Source organism: Eriocheir sinensis, chromosome 42 (genome assembly GCF_024679095.1).
Source record: "Eriocheir sinensis breed Jianghai 21 chromosome 42, ASM2467909v1, whole genome shotgun sequence".
In the NCBI taxonomy this organism is placed as follows: domain Eukaryota; kingdom Metazoa; phylum Arthropoda; class Malacostraca; order Decapoda; family Varunidae; genus Eriocheir; species Eriocheir sinensis.
In genome coordinates, this window is record NC_066550.1 from 14,419,790 (window position 1) to 14,439,789 (window position 20,000).

At 43.4% G+C, this 20,000-nt stretch overlaps 3 protein-coding genes across 8 annotated transcripts in view; 1 reads left to right on the forward strand and 2 right to left on the reverse strand.

The window, feature by feature from the left end:
* LOC127010144 (poly(rC)-binding protein 4-like) overlaps positions 1–1,223 on the reverse strand; it is a 98,281-nt gene extending 97,058 nt beyond the window's left edge. The window contains exon 1 of the mRNA XM_050883991.1: positions 1,079–1,223. The gene's annotated coding sequence lies outside the window, so the exon portion shown is untranslated. The remainder of the gene's footprint in view (positions 1–1,078) is intronic.
* Positions 1,224–2,234: 1,011 nt separating this feature from the next.
* Positions 2,235–11,323, reverse strand: LOC127010148 (AP-1 complex subunit mu-1-like). Its single transcript, XM_050883992.1, has 10 exons — positions 11,269–11,323; positions 9,299–9,518; positions 8,591–8,725; positions 7,763–7,872; positions 7,377–7,521; positions 6,788–6,978; positions 6,320–6,398; positions 5,519–5,749; positions 3,528–3,653; positions 2,235–3,322 (listed from the first exon to the last, which is right to left on the reverse strand). The coding sequence occupies exons 2-10, from the start codon at positions 9,449–9,451 to the stop codon at positions 3,224–3,226; spliced, it is 1,269 nt and encodes a 422-aa protein (XP_050739949.1). The 5' UTR covers positions 9,452–9,518; positions 11,269–11,323; the 3' UTR covers positions 2,235–3,223.
* Positions 11,324–14,344: 3,021 nt separating this feature from the next.
* Positions 14,345–20,000, forward strand: part of LOC127010149 (neurexin-4-like) — a 28,874-nt gene continuing 23,218 nt past the window's right edge. For 5 of the 6 annotated variants that reach the window (XR_007762950.1, XR_007762952.1, XR_007762951.1 and 2 more), the window contains exons 1-2: positions 14,345–14,442; positions 15,693–15,782. Coding sequence is in view for 2 of the 6 variants with exons in the window: in XM_050883993.1 (XP_050739950.1) it covers positions 14,379–14,442; positions 15,693–15,782 (154 nt within the window). In the remaining 4 variants the exon portion in view is untranslated. Of the gene's footprint in view, positions 14,443–15,692; positions 15,783–20,000 lie in introns of those variants that run through there. The other variant, XM_050883996.1, reaches the window with a different exon arrangement.

Sequence of the window (20,000 nt, forward strand, 5' to 3'; positions counted from 1 at the left end):
GGACACACAGGTACACGCTTTAATTACAGAGAAAAACGCAAAAATATGATGTTAAGAGGTGACCACTTATCAAATTACCACTTCCCTCGTCATCTAATTCCCATTTATTCCACTTTTTCCTTATTCCACATTCACACAGGTACGCACACAGGTAGATAGGACACCTGTGAACATCTGGACGGCCGGACACACAGGTGCTCACTTTAATTACAGAGAAAAAAACAAAAAATACGAAGTTATGTGAGGTGACCAGTTTCAATTTTGCCCCCTCCCCCTTTATCTAATTCCTTTTTATTCCCCTTTCTCCTTATTCCCCATTCACACAGGTGCGCACACAGGTACATAGGACACCTGTGCACACCTGGGCAGCCGGACAAACAGGTACACGCTTTAATTACAGAGAAAAACGCAAAAAATATGAAGTTTTGAGGCAGCCAGTAGCCATTATCTTCTTCCCCCTTTATCTAATTCCCTTTTATTCCCCTTTCCTCTTATTCCCCATTCACACAGGTACGCACACAGGTAGACGGGACACCTGTGCACACCTGGACGGCCGGACACACAGGTACACGCTTTAATTACAGAGAAAAACGCAAAAGATATGACGTTATGAGGTGACAACTATCAATTCTGTCCCTTCCCCATTATCTAATTCCCTTTTATTCCCCTTTTCCCTTATTCCCCATTCACACAGGTGCGCACACAGGTAGATAGGATACCTGTGCACACCTGGACGGCCGGACACACAGGTACACGCTTTAATTACAGAGAAAAACGCAAAAAATTTAAAAGATCATAATCCCCCCATTAGCATCCCGCGGCCTGAGGGAATGGCACACCACCCAAAGGATATCTTCTCCACCTCCTCCTTTATTGACAGATCCTGCAGGCATTCTAGGACGTCCAGGGCGGCGCCGCGCGTAGGACCCCGCAGGACATCCTCGAGGACACACACAGCGGGGAAAAGGATCCGGGGAGAGGACAAAATGGAGGAAGGATGCGGGAAGGATGGCACAGGATATGTAGGATTATCGGGGCCAACACAGGGCGTGGAAGGATACCAGGACGGGCAACGTACCTCGGGGCTGTGCGGGGAAGGATGGGAGGATGAAGGATACCGAGAAGACGCGGGAGGCGAGGATGGAAGCGGATAAAATGGCGGGGCGGTGACAAGGAGGAGGGAGGCTGGAGAGGCAGACGACGCCGCTGATGATATAGGTACCGGAACCAGTGATAGTGGTACCGAAAACAGTGATAGTGGTACCGAAACCAGCGATAGCGGTACCGAGCTGTTTTTTTGTTTTGTTTTTACAGTAGAGGAATCAGTTCTAGGGCAAAAAAAGGAAACAATAATGAAAAAAAGCCCGCTTCTCATTGCTCCTACAAGAGTCAAGAGCAGTGGCCGAAAGAGAGGTCAATAGGGTATAATGTATAGATGCCTAACTGTTCTGGTACCGGCACCAATATATCAGTACCAGTACCGAAGAAATTGAAGAAGAAAGGAAGAGGATAATAAGGGGCGGAGTTGCAATAAATGGGATCGGAATAAGTGATAACGGTACCTGCTTAACGGTTCTGGGTACTGGCACCGATGTCTTAGTACTGGTACCGTTAACGTCTAATATTGCTCAGATGTGTAATAACCTGAAACTGAATCAGATAAAAAAAAAGTCATAAGAGGTAGCATACTGAAACCAGTGATCTCGGTACCGAAATCAGTGATAAGGGTACCGGAACCAGTGATAGCGGTACCGAAACCAGCGATAATGGTCTCCGTGTCTGTCTGTCTGTCTATTAATTAATGTGAGCGGTGGGAAACGCCTGAGGAAAACCAGACAATATGCAGAGTAACTATAGCTTTTGTGTACTCGATTATTATTCTGTAGTTAAGTGTTGAACATCATCTGTACCTTGCCATACCTCACAGCATCTCTCTCTCTCTCTCTCTCTCTCTCTCTCTCTCATTCACGGCTTTGTAACACGAGATCCTAAGAGTGAATATGCATCTCTCTCTCTCTCTCTCTCTCTCTCTCTCTTTCCTCGTTTCTTCTAATATCTCTCTCTCTCTCTCTCTCTCTCTCTCTCTCTCTCTCTCTCTCTCTCTCTCTCAAATAACACAATGATTATATCCTTCAAACTCTTTATTAATATACGTACAATCAATAAAATGTGACAGATAGATACAGATAGATAAATAGATATTGTTGAGACTTTGTTAGATAGAAAGATATGGCAGAGAGAGAGAGAGAGAGAGAGAGAGAGAGAGAGAGAGAGAGAGAGAGAGAGAGAGAGAGAAATTAAAGAGAGCTCTATTTAGCACTAACCTTGACCAAAGAAGCATTAACTATAGCGAAGACAATCAGAAATAAAAGTAATAATAATAATAAAGAAATTTGTATGTGTTTAATTGTCAACCATAATAATAATAAAATAATGATATACTTATGATAATGTGTAAGTGTGTGTGTGTGTGTGTGTGTGTGTGTGTGTGTGTGTGTGTGTGTGTATTATACGATGGAATGCATACATGTTATCTACTGGTAATAAATATATATATACACACACACACACACAGAATAACACGTCTCAATTTAACAGTAATAATAATAATAATAATAATAATAATAATAATAATAATAATAATAATAATAATAATAAATTCCTTGTTCTTGGTAATACTAACAAAACAACATATATTTTCTGTAACACATTGAGAGATTAGACAGCCTTTGAGTGTGTGTGTGTGTGTGTGTGTGTGTGTGTGTGTGTGTGTGTGTGTGTGTGTGTGTGTGTTTCTTTGCTAAATCATCCTACTCTTATTTTTCTCCTTTTCCTTCCTTTTTTCCAGTTTTTCTTTCCTCTTATTCCCTTTCTTTCTCTGTTCTTCCCTTCTTCCTTCCTTCCTTCTATCCTTTTTCTTCTTCATTTCTTTCTTTTTCCCTTCTCTTTCTTTACTTTCCTTCTTTTCAATCTTTCTCTTTCCTTTCCTTCTTTTTGTGTCAGTAATTGTTCATGTCCACTTGTGTGTGTGTGTGTGTGTGTGTGTGTGTGTGTGTGTGTGTGTGTGTGTGTGTGTTAATTTTTTCCTCTCTTTTTAGTCACATTATTTTCTTCCATGTCTGTCTCTCTATCTGTCTGTTTGTATGTGACTATGTGTGTGGGTCCATGTATGTACGTTTCTGCGGCTGTGTGTGTGTGTGTGTGTGTGTGTGTGTGTGTGTGTCTAGTTGGTCCTGAGCTGGTAGTCTCCGTTCTGAGTGATGTACCTCACCCAGGGCAGCGCTTGGTAGCCACTCTTCTCAATGATCTTCAAGTAGCGCACCTGTTGATGAGGAGACACAGGGGTGTGTTAGATGGTACTACTACTACTACTACTACTACTACTATTACTGCTATTCACCTAAGACAACTATAACTATCACCACTCTTTTCATCACCCTCTTAAACATACCATTCCTCACCCCACAAACCCTACTACTACTACTACTACTACTACTACTACTACTACTACTACCACTACTACTAACCTGAATGCCAGAGGTGGTAAAGTAGGGGATCTCAAAGCGGACTTGTATCGGCGGCTTCCCCTCGGTGTCCTCGCATTCCACGCTGGGCAGACCAAAGTGGGCGCGCATCAAGTACTCCTTCCCGCCCTGGTGGTATAAAGCAACATAGAATGACCTCACTGTGTTGTATAGAAAGTCTCACTGGTAAGGAAGCATGTATGAATTTTCTGAGTCAAGACCTATAGTGACTGTTTGGGGTTTTGTTAGGTTATGTTTAGGGTATCTTCAAACACATGATAACCAGCCCCTTATGGTATAAATCAACGTAGAATGACCTCACTGTGTTGTATAGAAAGTCTCATTGGTAAGGAAGCATGTATGAATTTTCTGAGTCAAGACCTATAGTGACTGTTTGGGGTTTTGTTAGGTTATGTTTAGGGTATCTTCAAACACATGATAGCCAGCCCCTTATGGTATAAATCAACAAAGAATGACCTCACTGTGTTGTATAGAAAGTCTCACTGGTAAGGAAGCATGTATGAATTTTCTGAGTCAAGACCTATAGTAACGGTTTGGGGTTTTGTTAGGTTATGTTAGGTTAAGTTTAGGGTATCTTCAAACACATGGTAGCCAGCCCCTTATGATATAAATCAACAAAGAATGACCTCACTTTGTTGTATAGAAAGTCTCATTGGTATGGAAGCATATATGAATTCTCTGAGTCAAGACCTGTAGTGACCGTTTTGGATTTTGTTAGGATAGGTTAGGTTAAGTTTAGGGTATCTTCAAACACATGGCAGCCAGCACTTTATGGTATAAATCAACAAAGAATGACCTCACTTTGTTGTATAGAAAGTCTCATTGGTAAAGAAGCATACATGAATTCTCTGAGTCAAGACCTATAATAACTTTTCGGTTTTGTTAGGTTAAGTTTAGGGTATCTTCAAACCCATGACAGACAGTACATTATCGTATAAATCAACAAAGAATGACCTCACTCTGTTGTATAGAAAGTCTCATTAGTAAGGAAGCATATGTGAATTTTCTGAGTCAAGACCTGTAGGAACTGTATTGGGTTTTGTTAGGATAGGTTAGGTTAAGTTTAGGGTATCTTCAAACACATGATAGCCAGCCCCATATGGTATAAATCAACAAAGAATGACCTCACTCTGTTGTATAGAAAGTCTCATTAGTAAGGAAGCATGTATGAATTTTCAGAGTCAAGACCTGTAGGAACTGTTTGGGGTTTTGTTAAGTTAAGTTTAGGGTATCTTCAAACACATGACAGCTAGCACCTTATGGTATAAATCAACAAAGAATGACCTCACTGTTTTGTATAGAAAGTCTCATTGGTAAGGAAGCATGTATAAATTTTCTGAGTCATGACCTATAGGCTATAGTAGTAAGTGTTTTGGGTTATGTTAGGTTATGTTTAGGGTATCTTCAAACACATGATAGCCAGCCCCTTATGGTATAAATCAACGTAGAATGACCTCACTGTGTTGTATAGAAAGTCCCATTTGTAAGGAAGCATATATGAATTTTCTGAGTCAAGACCTATAGTGACTGTTTTGGGTTATGTTAGGTTAAGTTTAGGGTATCTTCAAACACATGATAGCCAGCCCCTTATGGTATAAATCAACAAAGAATGACCTCACTGTGTTGTATAGAAAGTCTCATTGGTAAGGAAGCATATATGAATTCTCTGAGTCAAGACCTAAAGTAACTGTTTTGGGTTATGTTAGGTTAAGTTTAGGGTCTCTTCAAACACATGATAGCCAGCCCCTTATGGTATAAATCAACAAAGAATGACCTCACTGTGTTGTATAGAAAGTCTCACTGGTAAGGAAGCATATATGAATTCTCTGAGTCAAGACCTAAAGTAACTGTTTGGGGTTATGTTAGGTTAAGTTTAGGGTATCTTCAAACACATGATAGCCAGCCCCTTATGGTATTAATCAACAAAGAATGACCTCACTTCCTCCACCCCTCCCTCCGTTCCCTCCACTCACCGGGAAAGACTTGACGGTCCAGATGATACAGTTCCGCTCAGGCGCGTATTTGACCGAGCCAACCGAGGTCTTGAATTTTGGCGAGTCCGCGTCGTTAGGAACCGGGATGATGATTTCCACGTTGTTGGCTGTTGACCGCCTCTTGAACTGGGACTTGGCCTTGACCATGTACTCCACGCGGCTGTGGGCGTGCCTCTCGATGACCGACTCAATCCAGATGAGCGGCTTGACCTGGTATGGGATGGAGAGCATGAGATGGATGGTATTGGGGTTTGATGAGAGGGGTTAGGTTAGGTTAGGTTAAGGAGAGGGGAAGAGAAGGAGAGAGGGGGTTCAGGTTATGTTAACCCCTTCACTACGGCCGGGCCAAAACCGTGCCCCGCGCCATATCAGGGATCACCACATGTGCCAAATTTCAAATGTCGCTATTGAATATAACAAGTTTTCAGCAATAAACTCAACACAATCATCATGTATTATATATGAAAACATGTAGAATTAAATGGTCCACATAAAGAAACATAAATTAATTGATAATTTTGAGATGTAAGCATAAATATAAAGATAAAATAACTCGTATATTGGCAAAAGCGCGCCAGGACGCAGTATGCACATCCTTGGATATAGTACGGGGCACGCAAGGACACAGTATACGCGTCCTCATGTTGAAGGGGTTAAAGAGAGAGTTTAAGAATATGTTAGATTAATGAGGATGATAAAAAGCTTGCCAACAGTAACTAAGTGAATATACACACACACACACACACACACACACACACACACACACACAGACAGACTTACATGTGTGTTGAGCCTGTAGGACATGAGCTCAAATTCTCCATCGGGGGGAATGAAGGAGATGGTGCGGTCATTCTCGAACCTGTGGAGGAGGAGGAGGAGGAGGAGATTGTGGCTTTTATTATTATTACCATTATTATTGTTATTATTATCATTATTATTACCATTATACAAACAACTACAACTAGGTAAACACACACAGCCCTCCCCTCAACACACATACACACACACACACACACACACACACACACAGTCCCCTTCCAAACACCTCTCCTCCCGAAACTGACCTCTCTTTCGGCCACCTCTTTTGATTTTTTTTTTTTTAGGAGCAGCGAGTAGCGAACTTTTTTTTATTATTGTTTCCTTTCTTTGTGCCCTTGAGCTGTCTCCTTTGTAAAAACACACACACACACACACACACACACATATAAACGCACATACCCTCCTTCCTACGCACACACACACACACACCTTGAAAGACGCACACACTGGTGGAACTTGACATCCTCCAGCTCCACACTCTTGCTCTTCCCGCGCCCGGTGGACTCAAACAGCACCTTGTCGTTGAGGCCGAGGCGCAGCTCAGGCATGCCGGACAGGTACACCCTCATCTTGATGCTGCCCACGATCTCGCTGCGCAGCACATTGCCGTTGGAGTTGGCCTGGGGGAGTGGGAGGTCAGGTTAGGGGCGCGGTAACCTTAATTTTTTTGGCCTGGGGGGGGCAGGTCAGGTTAGGGGTGTGGTAATTTTAGGTTAGTATGTCCCTTCCTCCTCCTCTCTCTCTCTCTCTCTCCTCCATTCTTCATTTCTCTGTTTCTTCCTTCCTCCTCGTTCTCCTTCTCTCTCTCTCTCTCGCTCTCTCTCTCTCTCTCTCAATCCGTTGGAGTTGGCCTGGGGGAAGGGGGGGGGGGGGGATGGTTTGGGGAGGTTGGTCAAGTTAGAATGGGGTGTGGGGTGACATTAGGTTAGGTTGGTACGGGGTGTGAGGTACGGTTAAGTTAGATTAGGGGTCATTATCTCTCTCTCTCTCTCTCTCTCTCTCTCTCTCTCTCTCTCACCAGCAGGTTGACGCCCTCAATCACGTCAAGGAACACCTCATTCTTGCGGTACTTGATGCCCTCGGAGCGCCAGGACACGGCATTGGTGACAGCTATGGGGGGGCGGGGCGCTATCTCCAGCTTGTGACCCTCCTGCGTGATGTACCTGCAGGGGGGAGAGGGGGGGAAGGGGGTTAGTGGTAGAAGTAGTAGTTGTAGTAGTAGTAGTAATAAAAGTGGTGAAAGATCTGCCCCAGCCACTCACTCTTGCAGAAAAAATAAGCAAAATAATAATAATAGTAAGTTGTGAAAGATCCATCCCAGCCACTCACTGTTGCAGATAAAATAAGAAAAAAAATATATAATTATAATAGCAAATGGTGAGTGATCCGTCCCAAGGCACTCACTCTTGCAGAATCTTGCTGTCGGTGGTCTGGGGGTAGCCAAAGTCCAGCAGCTCATCCAGGAGTTCGTAGATGATCACAAAGTTGTCGCGAATACTCTCCTCCTCCAGCTCCTGTGAGAGAGAGAGGGAGGGAGGGAGAGAGAGAGTGCCAGAAGAAGGGAGAGAGAGAGAGAGAGAGAGAGAGAGAGAGAGAGAGAGAGAGAGAGAGAGAGAGAGAGAGAGAGAGAGAGTGCCAGAAGAAGGAAGAGAGAGGGAGGGAGGGAGAGAGTGCCGGAAGAAGGAAGAGAGAGAGAGAGAGAGAGAGAGAGAGAGAGAGAGAGAGAGAGAGAGAGAGAGAGAGAGAGAGAAAGGATAAAGTATAATATTAATAAGAGATTTTGTTATAGTTACATATAGTGATATTTTTTGTGGTATTTATTAATTTATTATTATTATTCATATTTGTCTTTTTACTTATTTCTTCATGTTTATATATTAATTAAGAGATTTTGTTGATTTCTATTTTCTGTTTATTATTTTTCTTTATTTTTGCTTAAGAGTGGAGATGCTGGTGAACTCTTGCATAAGGAAACTGGACTACTACAACTACTACTACTACTACTACTATTACAACTACCACTACTACTAATAGGGATAGTTTGACAAGGCTTTGGAAGAGGCTGTGTTAGTGTGTCCATGAGTAGTGTTACAAGGCTATGGAGAGTTTGGAAGTGTTATGAGCCTAGGGATAGTTTGACTCGCCAGGAAGTCTTACAGTGGATTGGGTTGGCCCACTATTTCTACTACTACTACTACTACTACTACTACTACTACTACTATTACCACTCACCTTGAAGTACTCTGAGGCCACGGACACCAGCTTGTGGAGGAAGGAGAACACGAGAGTCACATTGGCGTTGATTCTGGTGGCCGAGACAACGTAGAGATTGCTGACCTTGACGAAGCAGAACGTGGCCTCCTGGGTCTGTGGGGGGGAGGGGGAGGAAAGGGGGGTTGGTCAATCTCTCTCTCTCTCTCTGTCTCTCTCTTACATCTTTCTGGTAGAGGACCTGGAAACAGTGCTCAGAAGGGAAAGACTCTGATGGTTTGGACATGTAAAGAGAGCAGGGGAGGATACAGTGCTGGGAGTTTTAGTAGAGGACCTGGAAACTGTGCTCAGAAGGGAAAGACTCTGATGGTTTGGACATGTAAAGAGAGCAGGGGAGGATACAGTGCTGGGAGTTATGAAGAGATTAGAGGTAGAAGGAAGGAGACCAGTTGGTAGACTTAGGAAAATGTGGAGAAGGTGTATACAGGAAGACTTGGCACTGATGGGATTGGAGGAGCATCGGGCAGAAGACAGAGTAGAATGGAGAAGAGCCATAAAGCGTCCAACCTCTCCGGAAGACTCAAAACGGACGGTAGACGAAATGATGACGATGATGAAACTCGTAATGGGTTTCCAGACTTTCGTAGAGGGGTCGGGAATGCAAGAACGCTGGGAACACTTGCTATGGACGAAAAGAACAACACCACCACCACCACGACCAGCACCCACCTGTACTATGGGGGCCATGTTCCCGTCGTCCTCGCGCTCCAGGACCAGCGGCATGAACTTCTCAATGACGCCCATGTCCACATCCCCGCGATAGTTACGGGAGATCAACACCTTCCCTTTGACGTCCAGGATATAAATGGCCGATATTGACATGGTGACTGTAGTAGTAGTTGTAGTAGTAGTAGTAGTATCACAGTTTCATTGACCCACACCTACACACCTGAAAAAGTAAGGTATTTGTAGTAGTTATAGTAGTAGTAGTGCCTGAAAAATCAAGATAACATAGGGTCAAACTCCACAATACGTTGGGTGTAATACTAGAGAAATACCTTAAACACAGCCTCCATTGTTATTCTTAAGGGTATGCTGGGTGTAATACTAGAGAAATACCTTAAACACAGCCTCCAATGTTCTTCTTAAGGGTACATTGGGTGTAATACTAGAGAAATACCTTAAACACAGCCTCCAATGTTCTTCTTAAGGGTACATTGGGTGTAATACTAGAGAAATACCTTAAACACAGCCTCCAATGTTCTTCTTAAGGGTACATTGGGTGTAATACTAGAGAAATACCTTAAACACTGCCTCCAATGTTCTTCTTAAGGGTACATTGGGTGTAATACTAGAGAAATACCTTAAACACTGCCTCCAATGTTCTTCTTAAGGGTATGTTGGGTGTAATACTAGAGAAATACCTTAAACACTGCCTCCAATGTTCTTCTTAAGGGTACATTGGGTGTAATACTAGAGAAATACCTTAAACACTGCCTCCAATGTTATTCTTAAGGGTACATTGGGTGTAATACTAGAGAAATACCTTAAACACTGCCTCCAATGTTCTTCTTAAGGGTACATTGGGTGTAATACTAGAGAAATACCTTAAACACTGCCTCCAATGTTCTTCTTAAGGGTACATTGGGTGTAATACTAGAGAAATACCTTAAACACAGCCTCCAATGTTCTTCTTAAGGGTATGTTGGGTGTAATACTAGAGAAATACCTTAAACACAGCCTCCAATGTTCTTCTTAAGGGTACATTGGGTGTAATACTAGAGAAATATCTTAAACACAGCCTCCAATGTTCTTCTTAAGGGTACATTGGGTGTAATACTAGAGAAATATCTTAAACACGGCCTCCAATGTTCTTCTTAAGGGTACGTTGGGTGTAATACTAGAGAAATACCTTAAACACAGCCTCCAATGTTCTTCTTAAGTCCTATGTAATACTAGAGAAATACCTTAAACACGGCCTCCAATGTTCTTCTTAAGGGTACGTTGGGTGTAATACTAGAGAAATACCTTAAACACAGCCTCCAATGTTCTTCTTAAGGGTACGTTGGGTGTAATACTAGAGAAATACCTTAAACACTGCCTCCAATGTTCTTCTTAAGGGTACATTGGGTGTAATACTAGAGAAATACCTTAAACACAGCCTCCAATGTTCTTCTTAAGGGTACAATCATTATCATTATCATTAAAACCATAAACCGAGTGCCATATTACCAGTGCCACATATAAAATGGCACTCCCTAGGCACTCCCCCATGGCTCCTTCCTTCCTAAGCATCTAAAATCCCTAAATACAGGAGTTTGAGGTTTAGAGAGGCTTAGAATTATTATTATCATTAAAACCATAAACCGAGTGCCATATACCCAGTGCCACATATAAAATGGCACTCCCTAGGCACTCCCCCATGGCCCCTTCCTTCCTAAGCACCTTAAGTCCCTAAATACACGCTAATACAACAATAGGGTCAAAAAATACATTAATACAGCCATTGATGAGACATGAATGATTTTACGTTCGCCATACAAGGTCTATTTTTCTCATATTTCTTGGGTTTCCGTGTGTTTTAATGGCGCTGGGTGGGTTTAAATGGGTCTCCAGAGTTTGGTGTTTATTGGTAGTGGTGTAATGGGGTTTAATTAGGAGTGTAGAGGTGAAATTAAGGTGTTTTTTTTATCTCACCTCTCTCTGAAGTGTTGGCAGGTGCGAGGTCTCGGTCTTAGTCTTCGGTCTTCCTCTTCTTCCTCCTCCTCCTCCTCTTAATCTTCCTCCTCCTCCTCCTCCTCTTAATCTTCCTCCTCCTCTAATTAACAACAAAAATAACAACTGGAAAACAAAGGAAGGATATTTTCAGTCTCCTCCTCCTTCTCCTCCTCCTCCTCTTCCTCCAATAATTTGACACAGCATCCCTGGGTAGGCCTATTAATATGACCCAGCATCCCCCGGGGTATTAATTTGACACAGCATCCCTGGGTAGGCCTATTAATATGACCCAGCATCCCCCGGGGTATTAATTTGACACAGCATCCCTGGGTAGGCCTAGTAATATGACCCAGCATCCCCCGGGTATTAATATGACCCAGCATCCCCCCGGGTATTAATTTGACGGCCAGCATCCCCCGGGTATTAATTTGGGTACAGAAGAAAAGTCACACTACCACCAGGGGCATCAAACTACCCCTGGAAATGCCCCAAAGCCTTACGAAAGCCTTGTTAAATGTGTGTGTTTGACCGACGAAGATGAGTCACGCTTCCACCGCCCCTCAACGTTAACTCTTTTCAAATGCCAAAAAAGGAGGTTAATCGGGTACTAATGCCTGTTTTCTTAGGCTCATGGTACAGAAGAAAGGTCACACTACCACCAGGGCCATCAAACTACCCCTGGAAATGCCCCAAAGCCCTACGAAAGCCTTGTTAAATGTGTGTGTTTGACCGACGAAGATGAGTCACGCTTCCACCGCCTCTCACGTTAATCATTTTCAAAGGCTTAAAAAGGAGGTTAATCGGGTTCTCATGACCGTTTTCTTAGGCTCATGGTACAGAAGAAGGATCAAACTACCACCAGGGTCATCAAACTACCCCTGGAAATGCCCTAAAGCCCTACGAAAGCCTTGTTAAATCAGAGGGTGTGAGATCCGTACCGTCTGATCACCCGGCTATGGGAGAACACAGGCGTTCCGCTGGGTAGTCGTTTGAACCTTTACACTTCGCAAGACAACCCCGGTGGAGGTCATGCTGGGGACCACATAGAGGCCTTAGACAACCAAGACAAGCACCCACATACACTACAGAACACATGGCAACACGACTGACATGCGGAACAGCGATTATGAGGCCCGACATGAGGCTGTAGAGACGGGGTGAACAAAATCATGAACCAGGCCTGAACACACGATATGGCCGGCGCCGCGGAGCAACCACTTTCCTGCGGCGCTCTTGACGGAAAGGGAGGTTCAGGCCAGCTTCTGACCGGCCACAAGAAGAGGATGAGGAATTTCTCCTAATCTAATGTTAAGGAATCGGCCGCATCGTTTTTGGCCGGCAGGTGAGAGGAGTTAAGGGCTGGCAAGACCGAAAAACAGACCGGAATCTAGTAAATTTCTCCGGGGCGCGAGTTTTGCATCCCCGTGACCATTCTTGAGCTCACCGCCGCCGCCCGAGCACACATTTGACAAGGCTTTCGTAGGCTTTTTGGGCATTGCCAGGGATAGTTTGATAACCCTGGTGGTAGTGTGACCTTTCCTCTATACCATGAGCATAAGTAAACAGTCATTAGAACCCGATTGCCCTCTTTTCTGACCTTTGATAATAGTTAACGTGAGGGCCGGTGGAGACTCGTCGGTGCCCAAGAATACATTTGACAAGGCTTTCGTAGGCTTTGTGGGCATTGCCAGGGATAGTTTGATAACCCTGGTGGTAGTCTGACCTTTCCTCTGTACCATGAGCCTAAGAAAACAGTCATTAGAACCCGATTGCCCTCTTTTCTGACCTTTGATAATAGTTAACGTGAGGGCCGGTGGAGACTCGTCCGTGCCCAAGAATACATTTGACAAGGCTTTCGTAGGCTTTGTGGGCATTTCCAGGGGTAGTTTGATAACCCTGGTGGTAGTCTGTACCATGAGCCTAAGAAAACAGTCATTAGAACCCGATTAACCTCTTTTCTGACCTTTGAAAATAGTTAATATGAGCCGGCGGAAGCGTCTGGCTCAAACTCGTCGGTGCCCAAGAACACATTTGGCAAGGCTTTCGTAGGCTTTGTGGGCATTTCCAGAGGTAGTTTGATAACCCTGGTGGTAGTCTGACCTTTCCTCTGTACTATGAGCCTAAGAAAACAGTCATTAGAACCCGATTAACCTCTTTTCTGACCTTTGGAAATAGTTAATATGAGCCGGCGGAAGCGTCTGGCTCAAACTCGTCGGTGCCCAAGAACATATCTGGCAAGGCTTTCGTAGGCTTTGTGGGCATTTCCAAGGGTAGTTTGATGCCCCTGGTGGTAGATTAACCCTTCCTCTATACCATGAACCCAAGAAATCACTCTATAGAACCCGATTGATCTCTTTTTTGGCCTTTGAAAATAGTTAATGTGAGAGGCGGCGGCGTTTCATTCCTTCTTTCCCTCCCTCCCTCTTCATTCATTCATTCTCTCTCTCTCTCTCTCTCTCTCTCTCTCTCTCTCTCTCTCTCTCTCTCTTCTTTCTTTTTCCTTTCTTATCTTCCTTTCCTTTCTTCCTTTCCGTTCTTTCTCTTCCTCCCCATTCATTATTATTATTATTATTATTATTATTATTATTATCATCATCATCATCATCATCATCATTATCATTATTATTATTATTATTATTATTATTATTATTATTATTATTATTATTAGTCCTATTATTATTATTATTATATAGTAACGACAAATTCCTCCATAAATAATTAAAATAAAGGCAGAAAATAATTAAATAAGTCCTTAACGATAAAATTAATTAAGTATCTGATTATAAAAGCAAAGAAAATCAAACAGGAGTTAAAATCTATACACAAAATCATGTTAGTAAATAACGAAAATAGTAGAAAATAATAAAATAAGCCGTTAATAGCAATATATGAGAAGCATCTTAATTAATATATGCCTCCTTTATATACCATAGACACCCCTTCAAAAGCAAGGGCAAATTCCTCCATAAATAATTAAAATAAAGGCAGAAAATAATTAAATGAGTTCTTTACGATAAATTTAAGCAAGTTCCTGATGATAAAATAAAAGAAAACGGGAGAATATAAACTTTGTGGGCTTGGGACGGCCACGATGGAAGGCTCCTCTTATTTCGGCCTCTTTCTGGTACTTCTGCTGCCCCTGGACGCCCTCACAGGTGATATACTAATTAACAAACATCTAAAGCTTAATTACCCACCAAGAAACAGGTAAAATAGGTGTGACATAAGGGAGAAAATGCCTAAAAACCGGGCTATTTTGAGACCCCACCCCACCCATGTTTTGAAATGACGCTTCTGATGGGGTGTGAGTCATCTTTTTCGTGTTATTTTCTGTTTTACGTTAATTTTAAGGCTCATGGGCGTGTGTGTGGGTGCTTGGGGCTATGATACGTGTGGGGGGTCAAGGGGAACGGCGCCCCCCTCTTAAAAACGCGATATTAGATGAATTTAAATATGTTGGGTAATATGGAAATTCTGGTAGACATCAATTTTTCTGCTTTTTTATCTGATTTACGTTAATTTTAAGGCTCATGGGCGTGTGTGTGTGTGCTTGGGGCTATGATACGTGTGGGAGGTCAGGGGGAACGGCGCCTCGCTCTTAAAAACGCGATATTAGATGAATTTAAATATGTTGGGTAATATGGAAATTCTGGTAGACATCAATTTTTCTGCTTTTTTATCTGTTTTACGTTAATTTTAAGGCTCATGGGCGTGTGTGTGGGTGCTTGGGGTTATGATACGTGTGGGGGGTCAAGGGGAACGGCGCCTCCCTCTTAGAAACGCGATTTTAGATGAATTTGTCATATTTTTCGTGTTTTTTTACCTGTTTTACGTTAATTTTAAGGCTCATGGGCGTGTGTGTGGGTGCTTGGGGCTATGATACATATGGGGGTCAAGGGGAATGGCGCCTCCCTCTTACAAATGCAATTTTTGATGAATTTAAATATGAAGTTATATGGAGTTCCTCGAAACCACCATTTTTTTTTTCTGTTTTACGTTAATTTTAAGGCTCATGGGCGTGTGTGTGGGTGCTTGGGGTTATGATATGCATGGGGGGTCAAGGGGAACGGCGCCTCGCTCTTAGAATCGCGATTTTAGATTGACTTATTCCTCCTCCTCCTCCTCCTCCTCCTCTCCCTGGGTGGATAGACCAGACGAATAGGTAGACAGACATAGATAATAGATGGATAGGAAGAAAGACCGATAGATAGATATTTAGATTAATGCCAAATCCAAATGCCTCGGTAAATATATCACATTGACCTCTGTTTTTGGACACTCCTTTGACCTCTGTTCGGGAGCAGTGAGTAGCGGGCCTTTTTTTATGCCCTTGAACTGTCTCCTTAGCTGTAAAAAAAAAAAAAATGTACTAATCTCCTCCTCCTCCTCCTCCTCCTCCGGCCAGACTACTGCGAGTACACCCTGGTGGAGGAATCAACGCTCAGTGCTTCCTCCGAGCTGGTGACGCGAGAGGCTGGCAAGGCACGGCTTTTCGGTAAGATTGACGACAGCGGTGACAACAGTAGCAGTAATAGTAGTAGTAGTAGTAGTAGTAGTAGTGGGGGTAGATGATAATAGAAGTAGTAGTGTTGCTTATGGGTGTAATAATAATAATAATAACAGTAGTAGTAGTAGTGGTAGTTGGGTTAGTGTTTATATTAATGATACTATTGATAATTATTCCTAAAGAGTCATGATTTTAGTGTAATAAGTAATTTGTAAGTAAAAATAAGAACTAGTTTAAGTGTGTGTGTGTGTGTGTGTGTGTATAATTATCAAACGAAAGGTGTTTTTTTTTCTTGCTTTTTAAAGGGAAATACATAGACTAAATATATATGTGTGTGTGTGCGTATATATGTGTGTGTGTGTGTGTGTGTACGCCGCATGTCAGACTGGTGGAGGTGCACACTGTATGATGGGTTTTGACAATAATACGCACACATGAACGTACTAGTATAAGACGCACACGACGATATACGTACATACTCACCTGCCCTCTCTCCCTCCCTCCCTCTCTCTTCCGAGCAGGTGTTAACGAGCTCTTCAGGTAAATTTGTATGTGGCTTTGTTTTCTTTCCTTCCTTCCTTCCTTATATAACTAATTTTCTTCACATATTTTCCTTAATTATTCCATTCTCACATTTATTACGTAACTCCTATTTACTTATCTATGTATTTATCTCATTACTAATTCCTTCATTCCTTCTTCATTAAGGCCTTCTACATGCATTCATCTCACCCTTGCATTCATATCCATACGCAAGAATCCTGTATTTTCAACATGGATATATCTGGAATACAAGAAGAAAGACCTAGAAAAAGTGGAGGAAAGGGAGAAAAATGAGAGGAAATGGAGGAGGAATGACATAGAAAAGTGGAGGAATGAGTTTTCTATGTCATTCCTCCTCCTCCTCTCACTTTCCTCCCTTTTCTCTCCCTTTTCTCCACTTTTTCTAGGTCTTTCTTCTTGCATTCCACCACTATTTGCATTGAGGTATTATTTCTAAGATTTCGCGACGAACCGTCAAGCGTTTTTCATTTACCATTCCGTCCTGGCAAGGTCGTCAATGGTCACGCTACGTCGACCTGGCCCAGCGTTGTTAGTGGGTCATAAGTTTGTCCATTTCTGTCGCTGCTCTTGTTGTTGTTGTTACTGTTGTTGTTGTTGTTGATGGTGTTACAACTACTACCACCATTGCCTGTGTGTGTGTGTGTGTGTGTGTGTGTGGGTGTGTGTGGTTTGGGGCATTGGAATTGTCTTTAAATGTTAGTATGAGAGAGAGAGAGAGAGAGAGAGAGAGAGAGAGAGAGAGAGAGAGAGAGAGAATAAAACAGGGCTTGTACAAAATGCATTAGAGAAAAAAATATAGAGAATAACAATACCTAGAGAGAGAGAGAGAGAGAGAGAGAGAGAGAGAGAGAACTGACAAGAGCGTATTTCTGTCTTATAGGTTAGTTGTGGTGGTGGTGGTGGTAGTGGTATTAACAACAACAACAACAACATCATGGAGGGTGGCAGCAGCATACGATGGGCCTTCAACACGCGTCAGTGGCGGCCGGCGGCTTCTGAGTGGTCATCCGCCATCTCTTACGTACAGGCGGATGAGAAGGAGAGAATCACCCGTTTCATGTTCCGCCGTGACGCGAAATCCGCTCTTGCTGGGCGGCTGCTCCTTCGGCGGCTGGCAGCTGACGTCCTTGGGGTACCCTGGGCGATGGCGGAGTTTACACGGACGGCACACGGGCGGCCGAGCTTAGTGGCGGCTCAGGCGAGATCGGTCGATTTTAACGTGTCACATCAGGGGGCATGGGCGGTCCTGGCGGCTGAGGGCGGCGGCTTCGAAGTGGGTGTTGACGTTATGGAAGTGGCGGCTCCACCAGGGCGGCCCATCGACACCTTCCTGGCAAGCATGAGACGTCAGTTCAGTGTGGCGGAGTGGAAATTCATCGCTGATCACGGAACTGGCGAATTTGACCGACTGGCGGCTTTCTACCGGCTGTGGTGCCTAAAGGAGTCGGTTATCAAGGCTACCGGACATGGGTTGACGTTTCCGCTCAACCGGCTCTCGTTTACACCCGCTGGTTCACCCACGACCGGCTCCTACACATATGAAACAAGTGTTGACATTGACGGCACTCTCGACCCGATGTGGCACTTCCAGGAAACAATGATTGACCCGTGGCACCCAGTCGCTGTGGCACTCCATGGCACTCACTCGCACCCACCCGCCACTCACCCGCCGCCCTTCCGAGTCCTTACGTATGAGGAATTGACCTCCGCTGCGACCTCACTGACCTCTATTGATCCGTCTGTAGGTCAAGCGTTTGTGGAGAAGGAAGAGAAGCCTTGAATTTTTGTATAGAATCACATCCACTCCCTCTCCCTCCCTTCTTTCCTCCCTTTCCTCCACTTCTCTGCCTCTTTCCTCCTCCTCCCTGTCTCCCTCCTTTTCTCTCCATTTCCTCCTCTTTTTTTTTGTCTTTCTCCTCTTTCCTCCATTTCCTCTTCTTTTCTCTCCCTTTCCTCCACTTCTCTACCTCTTTCCTCCTCCTTTTCTCTCCGTTTCCTCCACCTTTCCTCCATTTCCTCTCACTTTCATCCCTTTTCTCTCCCTTTTCTCCACTTTTTCTAGGTCTTTCTTCCTCCACTTTCCTCCATTTCCTCCATTTCCTCTCCATTTCCTCCTCTCCTCTAACTGTATGTATATATATATTGAGACTGATCCCTTCCCTCCTACTCCTCCTCCTCCATTTTGTACTCTGGCAAGTTTCTTAATAAAGGATTTTTGTGATAGTAAATTGGTATGTCTATTTTTCACACCCTGTCAGTCATTCCAGTCAGTCAGTCAGTCAGTCAGTCAGTCGGTCATTCCACTGGTATTTCTAACCCTCCTACTGTTCCTATGCATTCCACAGGCTGGGTCACTTCCACACCGGTTCATTCCACTGGTACACTTAACCTTCCATCCACCTCTATGCACTCCACATACCAATTCTCTTCCACATTTCCACTCTTAGTCATTCCAGTGGTACTTCTAACCCTCCTACTGTTCCTATGCATTCCACAGGCTATGTAACTCCCACACTGGTTCATTCCACTGGTATACCTAACCTTCCATCCACCTATATGAACTCCACATACCAATTCTCTCCACATTTCCACTCTTAGTCATTCCACTGGTACTTTCAACCCTTCCACGCATCCACTGCCTAAATGCATTCCACAGGCTACATAACTTCCACACTGGTTCATTCCACTGGTATACCTAACCTTCCATCCACCAATATGAACTCCACATACCAATTCTCTTCCACATTTCCACTCAAGCCAAGTTGGTCATTCCACTGGTACTTTCAACCCCTCTTCTGCTCATCCACTGCCTGCTTGCATTCTACAGGCTGGGTAAGGTATGGTATTATGGTATGGTATGGTATGGGGGTCTTCTTGGACATACCGCACCCCCCCCTCTCTCTCTCTCGCTCTCTCGCTCGCTCCTGGAAGTGGTGGTAGGTGGTGGTGGTGGTGATGGTGGTGATGCATGGCTTTGGAATGTGGTATAATTTTGCATGTGTGTATGTGTGTGTGTGTGTGTGTGTGTGTGTGTGTGTGTGTGTGCGCATCATGACCTGCCTGTATTAACTTATCATCAATATTATTATTATTATTATTATTGTTATTATTATTATATTGCATTATGTCCTTGTAAATATACTCTTGGCTCTGTTTACATATATTCTCCTTTTTTTCTTTCTTTCTCATTAGTCGCACTCAAATTTAGGGTCATACGCACTCAAATTTAGATTACGCACTCAATTTATTTTAGTTCTTGCACTTGAATCTTAGAAAACGCACTCAATTCTGGTTCACACCTTATTTTTATTTTTGTGGGGGAGGAGTTCTTGCACTCAAATATTAGAAAACGCACTCAATTCTGGTTCACACACTTTATTTTTATTTTTGTGGGGGAGGGGTTCTTGCACTCAAATATTAGAAAACGCACTCAATTCTGGTTCACACACTTTTTTGGGGCAGGGGGGGGTTCTTGCACTCAAATATTAGAAATCGCACTCAGTTTTCAGCCATACATATTCAGTTAATAGTTTTCGCACTCAGATATAAGAAAATGCACTCAATTTCTAGTTACACACACTCATTTTTTTATAGTTCTTGCTCTCAAATTGCAGAACACACTCAACTTTTCCACTTCACACT